The sequence below is a fragment of the Parasteatoda tepidariorum genome, chromosome 4 (assembly GCF_982258835.1).
Source record: "Parasteatoda tepidariorum strain Cologne lab strain chromosome 4, Ptep-v5.0, whole genome shotgun sequence".
Lineage (NCBI taxonomy): Eukaryota > Metazoa > Arthropoda > Arachnida > Araneae > Theridiidae > Parasteatoda > Parasteatoda tepidariorum.
In genome coordinates, this window is record NC_141758.1 from 83,816,162 (window position 1) to 83,829,674 (window position 13,513).

Here is a 13,513-nt window from a genome sequence, read left to right on the forward strand (position 1 = left end):
ACTGACTGACAATTACTTAATTAAAAGAAAAAAATATGGTCATTGATTCAAGTATTAAGTAAACTAGGCAAACATAAGAACCTCCAGCTCACAGAACGAAACCTTACGACAAGGCCATTCACAGTAAATTGTCTTTCTAATCTTCATACGCAATACAACTATGATAAATCTTATTGTTTTAAGATGTTGAATTTTCTTGTTTAAGTAAAGCAAAAACTATTTTTCATACAAAAATTTTGAATGTGTATAGATGCGGCTATTATGATGCAAGAGACGGCTATTATAGATGCTGTTTAATCCAAGAAGCTGTTATTATGATGCAAGATTCGTCTATTTTAGAAGTGGTTTAATGCAAGATGCGGCTATTATAGATGTAGTTTTATCCAGGATGAAGCAATTACGATGCTGGATGCGGCTATTAATGATGCAGTTTAATGCAAGATGCGGCTATTATAGATGCGGCTTGATTCACGATGCGGCTATTCTAGATTCAGCTCAATTCAGGACACGGTTATAATAGCTGCTGTTTAATGCAAAATACGACGACTTTTATGATGATGCTATACAGTGAGAGAAACCCTTAATGGTAAATTTTCTTTCAATTGCATTAGTAAAATAAAATTTTCAGTACAAAAAAAATGAGTTAACGTAAATCAAGAGTAAATATACCAACGTAAATAAATTATGGCGAATTACGCAGTGGCAAATTCAGGATTACGCAGTGAGAAAGTAAACTTGCCATAATTTGTTTGCATTTTGTCATTTTGGTAAACAAGTTCAGAAACAATTTTGGTTTTTCCGATTTTCATGATTTTTTCTTGGTTATATTTGAGGATGGAGGTGATCCAAAATCTTACAGAAAGTGTTTCTCCCCTTGTATAGCGTCCTTTTAATTTAAGATACCAATCTAATAAATCCCGAATATATGTGAATAATACAAACTTTTTACGCTTTTTTCTGATGTAACACACTTTTGTATTGGGCTGTAAAATTTTTGAAACAACTTTTAAAGTCCTCTTTTAGAATGTCCTTCAGTTCTTAATGTCTTTTACATTTTTAAAGTTTGTGAAAATAAAAGACATTTCAATTTCACAAATAAAAATTCCTGTAAAGGAATTTGTCCGACAAGTAAATGAATCTTAATCTTTCAAATCAAAAAAATTGCTCAAAGAGCAAAGTTAAGGATTTATTATTTTTATTTTAAATCTGACGTTGCACAACCGACCTAATTCTGAGATTGCGACTACAAATATTCCTTGTAATTTTGAACCCAAACCAGAAGACAAGGGAACTCTTGGAACAAGCATTAGGACAAAGACTTCGTGGAGGACTTTTTAATAAAGCTTACCAGCATTTGCGTTATAGGGAGAGGAAAACCAAAAAAACCACCCACGGGTGGTCTGAAGGCAAGGGGACTAACCCATGATCTGTCTACCACTGAGGCCAACGTCACACTACAAGCCCACGTCAGATTAAAAAGAATTCGGAAAGGAGAATTTAAGAGTTGCCTCTGAAACTTTCACAGCTGAAAGCACAAATCAATGATTGACGTACAGTGCAAAAAAAGAAAAAAGACTATTCTGAATATTTTTTTGATCTAATATTTGGTTCACGTTCTAGGACACATTCTTATGATTCGAGGGGGTATCCTCAAATATTCTAATTACTTAGAGCAGAAGATATTTTAAGTTATAAAATCAGACACAAAAACGTACTTTTTCATAATGAGCGGACCTGTTTTTCGAAGGATTTGGATTACTGACCCCCAAAATACAAAGGACAGTCGCAATCTGGGAAATATGTTTTCCATAGTTTGATCAGGAGAGTAGTCCAAACTTTGGACCAATTAATATTAACTTTACTTTTTGCTTACTTTGCCATATCTCGAGAACTTTTCAAGCAAATCGAAAAATTTTTGCTCACAATTATTGAATTCGTTGATCCAAAGATATTCCATGAAAAGTGCAGCTTTTAGTAAATATTTATTATTATGTTTAATAATAGTGGAAAATTTTTTGAATTTAAAACATTTTGACGAAGGCAATTTTAAATGTCAAAATGCAAATTTTGAGCGAATCGGAAGAAAAGTTATTGTTGAAACCAGTCAAATCATTAACGAGGAAAACGGAATTAAAACATTAAAATTAGTTTGATTGCTGGTTCTTTTCAACTCCAGTGCTTCAAACGGCCACAGTAATCGATGTTGCATAATAAGAATTTTTTCTCGAAAGTAACTACTTTACAATGTGTATTGCACTATTCTAAGTACGTAAGCAACTGTAAGATCTATGCAGAGTAAATAAAAATAACATCAACACCTACATTTTACAACGCTTTGCTATCACACACAATACAATAAAAATATTTCTTGCAATTCCAGATCTCGTATTATGCAACCCGGCCATGCGCTTATATATACTGTACTGTTGCACTTACGTACGCAAACAATAGATACGTGTTACTTAATAAAAATAGCAAGAAAGTCACGTTTTGCAATCCTCTACTATCACATAGAATGCAATAAACTATTTCATATAAATACCTCAAATGCAATAGCAGATCTCGTATTATGCAACACAGCGTGCGCACTAATACATTACGTACTGTTGTACACACGTACGCAAACATTATTAATTATTAAAAATAATGAAACCCGCCTACTTGTAATGCTCTACTATCACTATAAATTACAGTAAAATTAGTCTAATATATAACGCAAAGTGCAATTGAAAATTTCTTAATATGTAAAACCGGCATGTACTTCGGCCAAAGTTAGGCATTAAATTATAAAAATAATATTAAAACCCACGTTTTTCTATATTCTACTAACATAGAGAATATAATAAAATATTTTCAATAAATATCTCAAAACTCAATAGCAGATCTCGTATTATGCAACACAGCGTGTGACGTACTATTGCACACACGTACACAAACGTTATTAATTATTAAAAATAATATGAAACCCAACTATTTGTAATGCTCTACTATCACATTAAATACAGTAAAATTACTCTGCATAACGTAAAGTGAAATAGAAAATTTCTTAGTATGTAATACCAGCATGTGCCTCGGCCGAAGTTAGGCATTAAATCATAAAAACAATATTAAAACCAACGTTTTGCAATATTTACAATAGATCAAAATATTTGTAAGAAAAGAGTAATTAATTACTTACAAATGACTCGAAATATTTCGAAGTTATGTATCCAAAAGTTAAAACACTATATGAGGAGAAACTTTTCACAACTGTTGATAGAAGTTTCGCTATATTTTTTCTCAGAAAAGCCGCGAAAAAATCCTGTCTATGGAGCTTTTAGAAAAACATGCGCAGTCGATGATGATTCAACTTGACATTGTTGACGTTACCATGACAACCAACTCGAAACTTCACCGCTTTGTTTTCAGCTGCTTTGAGCGTCAAGTTTTGTTGTAATGTTTGGCAACATGTTGATTTTTATCGGTCAATCGCAACTTAGCTCCCGTTTTGCTAGATTGCTCAGTTCCATGCGATTTGGGCGCATGTGTATTTTATGCGCAAGGTAATAATTGTTTTAAATCGAAAAGTTATTAAAATAATGGTAGATTTAGTCATTTTGGGATTAATAGGCAAGAAATTTTGTTTTCTTCTTTCGCTTTATTCAATTATTTAGATGATAAACATGTATATTGTTTGTTGATTAAAGATTAATCGTGCCATCTATTTTACTGGTGGGGTCATCTATTTTATTGGTGGGAAAATTAATACTTTGATCGCTCGCCACGAAATAACCATATTCTATGTTTTCTTTTTTTTTCTTTAATTTAACGAATAAAAACTATTTTTATATTGTATTTTATTAAATTACATTTACCAGAGTTAAACAGCTAATTCGATTACGGCTATGAATATTCAACTCCGTAGCCTTGTAATTTTAAAACCAACTCAGAAGGCTCTTGGGTCGCATCAATCAGGCTTCCTGGTGGATCTTTTTGGTGGAACTAACCCGAATTTATGTCACGTGTCAAAGGAAACCACGAAAACCTTCCACGGTTAGTCCGACGGCAATGGGATTCTAACCCATTATTCATCTGCCACTGATGGTATTTTACGTCACTTTTGTGACCACTCTAACCCCTGAGCTACCGCGACTAACTATTTTTTTTATTGTCAACTATCTTTTTAATTGTTTTGCTATTGTTCCGGTAATGCAAATGAAATTTATGAACACACACAATAATATTGTATTCTTAAATTATCGCCTTTAATAACACTCGCGTTATTATTGCATTACATTTTTTGTCGTTTTGAGTAACAATCGAGATATTATCATTGTTAATTGTTATTTTTTGCTCGCTATTAGTTGTAAGCTTAGGTGTTCATGTTATATAAGGAGAATACATCTTAAAATATCGTGTTTAAAAATATCGAAATTTCAATGTATTTGTAGGCACAATCAAAAGGAAAATATATATTTCGGAAAATATTTCCTAATTTGTCTCTTATAGCTTTTTAAGGCATGAAAAGTTAGAAATAGAAGAAGGCTCTTAGTGACATTTTTGTAAGAAAAAAATTATATTTATTGGGGAAATGTCTTATTTTAGTTAACTTAACTATACAAAATTGATTTATTTCTCAGGGAAGGAAGTTACTAAATTACAATCTAAGAATGGTTTTGGAGTAGAAAACGATTCCAAGTAGAATTGAAAACAGCAAAAAACAGTCTATGAGTAATTTAAAAAAATCTGTCTTGGCAGTGTGCGGAACGCTATGACGCGAACAGTTTAAATGAGTAGTATGAGGGATGTCATAAATTATTCGCTATTTGAAGTTTGCGAACAAGAAATAAAGGCGAGACAATCTTCATCTATTGTCAACGAGTAAACTTATAAAAACTAACTTGTTATTCCAAAGATAAGTTAGCTTTAAAGGGGTTTTATAAATAAGTTAGTTTTAAAGGATTCGAGGGAAATAAGTTAGTTTTACAGTGATTTTGGAACTAAGTAAGCTTTAAAGAGATTCAAAAGGAATAAGTTAGCTTTAAGGGGGTTTCGGAATTAAATTAGCTTGTCCACTCTAGAATGCCCACACTCTAGAATCCCCCCCCCCCACTTTCTAAACAAGAAAGGGAGGGGAGTCCGATATAAATGATATTTTCAGTGATGAAATCAGGCACAAAAACGTACGCAATCAGAATAAATATACTTTTTCAACATTTTGCACCTTCAAGATATGGAGAGGAGAGATATTATAGTCGCAAATTCGAAAGTATGGTCTCAATAGTTTAATCAAGAAAGCGATAGAAAGTTTGAGCCCTTAATGTTAATTTCACTTTTTGCGTATTTGGCCATATCTCTTTAGTTACTTAAAAGAAACTTTTGTATTTAAAAAATATTTTGCCCTTTTTCCAATCCAGCAGTGAGATTAAAAATGAACTCAGTTCTTTCGCCAATGAGAAGATACGCAAACAGAAATAAAGCAAATTACAAACAAAATAAAGTCAACAATAAAAGGAAACACTGCAGGAGAAAAGCACTATAAAATTTTATAAAAGTTGCCTATCTTCGCAATAACGGAAAGCGATATAGATTATTTCGTTAGGGCCGGGCAGAAAGAGAGCTGGTGTTCACCTGGTCGCCACATAATAGGGGACGTGCTTATGCCTCCTAAACGAAGGAAGGCCTCAGCCAACACCTCCTAGATAAGAGCAGGCCTCAGCACGGGTTACCATAAATATCCTTTAGTAGTCCAAACGAAATGACATCTTTCTTATTTTTCATCTACTGCGCAGTTATCTTCGTTAGATTGGACTACTAAAGCGGTCCGTGCTGAGGCCTTCCTTCTTCTAGGAGGTGTTGCTTCAGCTCGGATCAGTTTAGTAATCCGACGTAACGAACATAAACTGCGGAGTGGGTGCAAATAAGAAATATGTCATTATGTTTGGACTACTAAGCTGCACAATGGTGGTAAATACGGATGATGTCATTACGTTTGGACTACTAAAGGATCAAATTTCTTGTTTATGGTACCCCGTTTTGAGGTCTTCTCTTTTCTAGGAGGAATTGGAGAAGCAAGGCTGAAATCTTTCATTAGAGAGTATAGAAGAATCATGCAATACGAATTTGAAATACTATAGTGGAGGAATTTGAAATACAATAGCAGGAATTTTTTAAATTTTTTTATTTTAATTTTATTTTATATATTTTTTATTACCACAGAAATTTGATAGTTGTTCTTGTGATTTGCCGTTTACCTCTTCTCACTTTTAAGTTCCTCCAGCAATTCAAAAGGATTTAATACTCTTTTTATCCCTAAATCTTAAAAAATGATTCGTCAGAATTTGATAAGAAAAAATTGCGAGCCGCAACGTGCATATTTTTTTGACGCAGTTTTAGCAATGATTTTTAAAATGTATGGTGAGACCCATTTGTACGGAACGTTCTGCAAAAATAACATACAGAAGTATTCATAATTCCGTCCGATACGTCAAAGGTAACAATAGAAAAACAGAGTATATGGGTAAGAATAGCACTAAATAGAAAAACAATTAGGTTTTATTTACAAGGTGCTATTTGTGTGAATCCTTGGTAACGGCATCCATAAACGCGATAGTAAAATTACAACCAGATTAAGCAAAAAGGGTAAAAAAAGTTAAGTCTTTTCCATAGCCCCACAAAAAATGCTGCACTGAGAAATCTGGTGACCACGGAGGCCATGGCAAAAGAGGTACGTTATCGGAAGTTCGCTTTATTCAATTGTGCGTCTCCTTCTCTGTTCTCGCTACACCAATATTAATCATTCTGATTTAGTTAGTTCTAAATTCCAAGAAACTTTTTATTCGCTCTTTAAAACCATTTTGAGTCATTTTATGAATCCAATTGAATACATGCTGTCATATACTGCTAAATGTTAATTATAAAATATCTTCGCTTGTTTCTTTGTGTAATGCAAGGTTTGCATTAAATCGGGCATGTCAATATTTAATCAGATAGCGTAAAAAACGATTAAGCTCCCATCAAAATTGTATCAAAAATCACATAGGACAAAAAAAAACTTACTTTTTTTGCAAATAATAATGTTCAGCATTTACTCCATCATGATTATTCGAGTAAATCGACAAACCAGCGCAAAATAACTCCATTAATGCTTATTCGTCATTAATATTCCTTCGCACTAAACATATCTTTATAATTATACCTCAATCTTCTTTTTTAATTTCTCCTTATTTGTACGTATTTATACTTAAAACTTTATTTATGCTTTATATTTATACTTTTATTTATATTAAGAGCATTGCTGTAAATATGTTACTTAATTTTTTTCCGACAAATTAATAACAGGCATTTTCATATGTTTTTATTGATATGCATCGGATAAAGATGATCGGGCTCTTACTTTGTAAACTAACATGCTCGGCAGGGCATATATTTTTCAAGCAATCAATTTTCATATATTTTTTAAACTCTGATGTATTGTTATTAAATCGATAAGAACGTTTTATGTATAGATGATATTGTATTCTCATTTTGTAGAAAAATGTTAAATAAAAGAAAGTAAGATCAAAACTTTAAATTTTTTTCCCACAACAAATGCTACTGAGAAGTCATTGTTGTGAAAAATATCGAAACACAAAAGAAGTGTTTTTTGATAATGCTGTCTTAACGGTTAGAAGAAAGCAGAGTTTGTGGCAATTCTGATTGATTTGAATAGATATTTATGAACATAGCGTGCATTTATGTATCCACGAGTACAAATAGCTTCTGGGGACAATCAATATTCGTTCTTTTGTTTACAAATCATTTTCGTGGAAGGTAATGTTGACGCTCTTTTCTGGAAGATAGAGTAACAGGGTAAGAAGAAACCAATAAAAGTGACAGCTAGGCGAAACGTGTCTTATTTATCGACAGAAAACAAAATTAAATGTTCAGAAGCAACGGTAAAAATAGGACAACAACCCCTGACAAGGAAAAAGATAGTTTAAAAAGTACCAGAAAAAGTTTAAAATCCACGAGTTTTAGTACATTTTTATTTACTCTTTTTTATGTTCGTGAGTGTGAAATATTGCATTCGATGTTCCCATAACTTTCTAACTAGCTACAGCACTCAAATCTTTGTTGGAGTTCTATGTTTGATGACAATTCAAGCTTCAATAATTCCATGACATCTACAAGCAGCGTCTATCGCTATTTGATCGCTGAAGAAAATTTATCGTCCACCAAAATTCTGACAACTTCCCAACTAGCTAGAGAGCTCAAATCACAACTGGAGTTTTGAGTCTGATGAAAATGCAAGTTTTAATCGTTTTTTTCCCCTTTTTTTAATGTTGCTAGCAAAAAGTTGTAATCTATTGTAGTAAAATGAAGAGTTTGTTGAAATGAAATGGCTCAGAGGATAAAGCGTTTGCCTTATTCCAATGAGATGAACCGGTTGGAATCACAGCTGAGAATGGTAGATACAATTTCCGCACCCGGCTCGCACCGACCACAGTGTTGAGGCAAAATATCCTCAGTGAGAGACGGATCATGGGGATTAGAATCCCCTTGCTATCGGGCTAACTGTGGGAGGTTTTCGTGGTTTTCCTCACCATGTAAAGCGAATGCGGATTAGTTCCATCAAAAAAGTTCACCACGAAGGCAAATTTCTAACAATACTTGATCCAAGAGTTCCTTGTCTTCTGGATTGGGTTCAAAATTACAAATATTCGGAATTGAACACTTGTAGTCGTAAATCCGAAAAAAGGTCGGCTCTTCAATCCACTGTTATTAAATTAGAAGAACGAAATTTTTCTTCAGTAATCGTTTTATCAATACAGCTCTTAAAATAATAGGTTCCAAACAGTTGAATCTGCAGGCCTAGAGCAGTATCTAGCCTAGTTTTGGTGAATATTTTTGGTGTTTACACTAGCCGAAAATAAATGAAATAAGCAGAATTATGATTTTTGAAAGAGAACTTCTTTAAACTTAGAGAATAGTTATCATCGAAACGAAATTCGTTATTCTTGATTTTGATAATTTTATTTTGAATTCAGAAGTCCAACGAAAAATACTAATGCAGTTTTTTTTATACATTTTGCTATTTTTTTACTGACATTTTACTTACATAATTTCATAAAGATTAACCGAACTATCAAATAAATAATGGTTCATTGTTTTGATCCAAACATACTTACAAGTTTCAAAAATTATTACTGATTTAACCCTTTGCACTCCAAGTACTTCTAAAAGCTGTTTGATCTAATATCAGCACTATAGCATTTAAAATACACAATATAGTATTATTATACAATTTCATAATTCTTAAAATAATGTTGTTACTATTTATTAAGGTATAAAATTTCTTAATTTTAAAGACGTGACTGTTGATGGGGCATCCGTGGGACATCGGAGTGCAAAGGGTTAAAAAATGTTAACTCGTAGAACCCCTGTGACTGCGAAAAACCATAATGGGAACCACTGCTATAATTGATAAGTACCTAAACTTGTTAAATAAAATTATTATTTTAACTACATTAACTTCTATTATATTTATAGCGAAATGGTAGAACACGCTTAGTGAATTTCAAAAGAAAATGGTTTCCAAAATGTATGGAAAACAGCATATAACTTAACAAAGCATCTTTTTCCACTGAAACTGCGTTGTCTATTAAGAACTACAGAAGATAAAAACAATGCTTTCTTACTTTTGAAAAAGGAATGTTTTTAAAATTTCGGTTAACAAGTTCTTCCACTAATTTTTTCAGTTATAACCAGAATTAATAATTCAAAAATTTGTTCTTACCTGGGGCAGATGGAACCGCATGAGCAGACGATGTTAGTTCCAAATTGCATTCGAAATAAAAACAATACACAGAACACTTCCAAATCGAATACACGTGGACACAATCACATTTCAAAACTTAACAAATGGAATGACGTTTTGCTTTTTTTTCTTTGATTTCTCGGACAATTCATTCGATAAGATATTTACTTCCTGCTATAACAGATGCCTAGGGGTCTGCCCGGATCGAATATTTGTTTTGTTTTCATTTTTCGTTCAGCTGAGAGAAAGCGAAAAGGCTGACCTCGGAGTTCCGCATGAGAGCACCCCGAGCTTGCGCTCTCGCTTATTGCAAACGACCTTGTTTAGGCCGAGTAAAAATGAGTGAAAAAAGAAAGAAAAATCAGAAAAATATTCCTTTCACGGTTTGATAGAAACTTGAAGTTTTTGCTGTTAATAGAAAGTTTAATTAATGAACTGAAGTAATATTTCGAAATTATTACGAAATTCCAAGAAAAGTTTATTCTATATAAGGAAAGATAAGTTGGCAATAGGTCCAGTGATATTCTGTTACCACACTATCTACCCAGACGATATTTTGTAAATTCTGTTCTTAATAAATTATCTTCTTTTGAAATTTTGTTCCACAATGCCTGTGAAGGTTCTGTGTCACAAATTTTTTTCTGGGCAAGATTCGGGTTTGCGTGTTCTAAGATCTACCTCTCGATATTTTTTCCTTTTTGTATTCTGTTCCATCAAGTTTTGTTTGTGCAAGATTCTGCCTCATGATATTTTAGTCCACAAGAATTTTGTTACTCATCGTTTTGTTAGAGTGAGATACTGTACCATGATATTTTGTAAATTCTGTTCTTAATAAATTATCTTCTTTTGAAATTTTGTTCCATGATGTTAAGTCTATGAAGGTTCTGTGTCACAATTTTTTTTCTGAGCAAGATTCGGAATTGCGTGTTCTAAGATCTACCACTCGATATTTTTTCCTTTTTGTATTCTGTTCCACAAAGTTTTGTTTGTGCAAGATTCTGCCTCATGATATTTTAGTCCTCAAGAATTTTGTTACTCATCGTTTTGTTAGAGTGAGATACTGTACCATGATATTTTGTAAATTCTGTTCTTAATAAATTATCTTCTTAAATTTTGTTCCATGATGTTAACTCTGTGAAGGTTCTGTGTCACAAATTTTTTTCTGAGCATGATTCGGAATTGCGTGTTCTAAGATCTACCCCTAGATATTTTTTCCTTTTTGTATTCTGTTCCACAAAGTTTTGTTTGTGCAAGATTCTGTTTCATGATATTTTTACCCATAAGAATATTGTTACTCATTTCGTTACAGTGAGATACTGTACCATGATATTTTGTCGATTCCTTCTATTACGTCATTAAAGTCAATTTCCCGCAAGACATTATATTCAATACTCAACATAGACAAATGATTTATTCTTTCCTATACTATTTCTTAGCTTTTATTAATTTTACTCTGGAGAATTAAAGTGCGCAACTACATTTAGTTATCATAAGTGACAAAAAAATTCGAAGTGAAATGTCAATGCATGGAAATGTGTCTTCGAGATTGTTGTTTTTTACTATTGTATACATCTCATCCATTCCTAATTCGTCTAACTTATACTCCTAGGCTAAATAATGCTTGAAATGTTCTAATTAAAGAGCTAATTCTTTTTCATTCATATCATTGTCATAAAATCTTCAAAAATTATAACAGTTAAGCATTAATTCCTTGAACTTTAAGGAATTCAAATTTGAAAAGAAAAAATAAATCTGAACAAATCAGTTATTGGCAGAGTGGCCAACTTGCTCCGGACAGCAGATCAATGTTTTCGGGTGGTAGTCTTTTACTTTATGATTCTTGATGTCAAAAAATGGATTTATAGGGTTTTTAGTCACCACTACTTCTTAGTAATTCGAAAGTTTATGTAAGAGACCAATTTATTGTAGATCAGCCATGTTGAGCCTGTTAAAAAATTGACAAAATTAACTGAAAAGCTGTAAGTTTTTGTCTGTAGTTCTTTGCCGTTTTTAAAAATATTTTGTTGAATCTGGAGCAGTTGGCATCTCTCTGTATTGGTTTACGTGACATTGAAAGAGATTTTAATTGACTAATCAATCCGTCAATTACTGAAAAGTAAACTTAAACTTAGAATATTTCGCTACCTTATAATCTAACATCATCTGCATCTCCATAATAAAATATCAAACGAGAAATCCTTGGTGAAGTACGCGTCGTCTCATCTTCATATTAAAAATTAAGTACATTTTCCTTGGAGATGGCTCCACAAGTTAAGAACTTTTCTCTCTGTTCACTCACAAAAGCAATTAAGGATTCAATCAATTTGAGACTATCATCAAAAGGAAGACCTTTCTTCTGTATGCTTATTGAAGTTTTATTTATTCTTGATTACATATCACCACAAAATTCTGTCTATACAATATTTTCCAACTTCTTCAATTTCGTTAGATGACCACGACCATCGAGTCTAGTTTTCAGAAGCTCTTCTTTATTCTTTTCTAAAATTGGAAGAATGGTCATAATTCTCCCGCAACTTTTTTGCAGTGCTATTACTACGTCTAAAATGCAGTGCTGTTACTACGACAAAATTCTGTCAACACAATATTTTCCAACTTCTTCAATTTCTTTAGATGACCACGACCATCGAGTCTAGTTTTTAGAAGCTCTTATTTGTTCTTTTCTAAAATTGGAAGAATGGTCATAATTCTTCTGCAACTTTTTTGCAGTGCTGTTACTACGTCTAAACGGGTGGACCACCTAGTATCCGATAGACGCTTTACGACTAGTCCGGATTCTAAGCATTCTGTTAAGGTATTCCACCGATTGGTAGAACTTGAGATTAAAAAAAAAAGTTAACTGTGAAAATTGGAAATAATCCTCTAAGACGTATCGCGCGGCTTGCGCACGAATGAAGTTTAAGCTATGTGCTAGGCATGGTAAAAAAAATATTGCCGTGGGACATTCCTTTAACCTTGCTTTTAAACCTGAGCACTTGCCTGCCATATTCGGCGCGTTATCTTACGTTTGTCCTCGACAATCACATTTAAGCCTTGGTCATTTGGAAAAGATACAATAGTATCAGACAAGTATCAGATTTATACCTTTCAAATGGAATAAAATCCAAAAAAAACCACTGGTGTTCCAAAGGAATTCCGTCGTTCACATATCGGATAACAAATGTCAGCAAATCTACGTAGGAAATGTCTGATGTTGAATCAATGCTTACTGAAAAATATTTTGCTTTCTTTAGTTCTGCAATTATTTCGTTTTATACTTTATATCCCGCAATCGATTCAGGTTCGATTAATTACAGATCGAAATTGATAAATAGGATGTATGTTCATTACCCTTATTTGTCCAGCAAGAAAATGGGGGGGGTCAAGTTTACTAAAAAATTCCAAAGTTCCCAAATAATTTCCATTCGCTGCGATCCAATTGTTTGATCATCTCCACGGAATGCAAGATTTCGTGATGCTATGAACTTTATCGCTTCTACAATTCTTCGAAATAAATTTTTTTTCCAATAAATGATTTGGTTGTTCATCTTATTAGTTAAAACTCTATCTGTAGAGCATTCTTTTTCTTAAGAAGTAAAAAATTGTAGCGTATTTGTGCTCAAACATATTTTCATGTCCTAAAATGTGCACATTAGAGTGTTACCAATTGTTTGAGCAACTTTCAGAACTGAATGCATTGCTAGCAGTTGCAAGAAGGCGGCATGAAATACTTTGCGA

At 32.8% G+C, this 13,513-nt stretch overlaps 1 protein-coding gene across 2 annotated transcripts in view; it reads right to left on the bottom strand.

Annotated features, from left to right (window-relative positions):
- The window catches only part of LOC107455349 (CD151 antigen), a 69,172-nt gene extending 59,079 nt beyond the window's left edge, over positions 1 to 10,093 (bottom strand). The window contains exon 1 of one of the 2 annotated variants that reach the window (XM_016072881.5): positions 9,758 to 10,093. In XM_016072881.5, coding sequence (XP_015928367.1) covers positions 9,758 to 9,778 — 21 coding nt within the window. In that variant the 5' untranslated portion in view covers positions 9,779 to 10,093. Of the gene's footprint in view, positions 1 to 3,178; positions 3,356 to 9,757 lie in introns of those variants that run through there. The other variant, XM_016072889.5, reaches the window with a different exon arrangement.
- Positions 10,094 to 13,513: the final 3,420 nt, after the last annotated feature.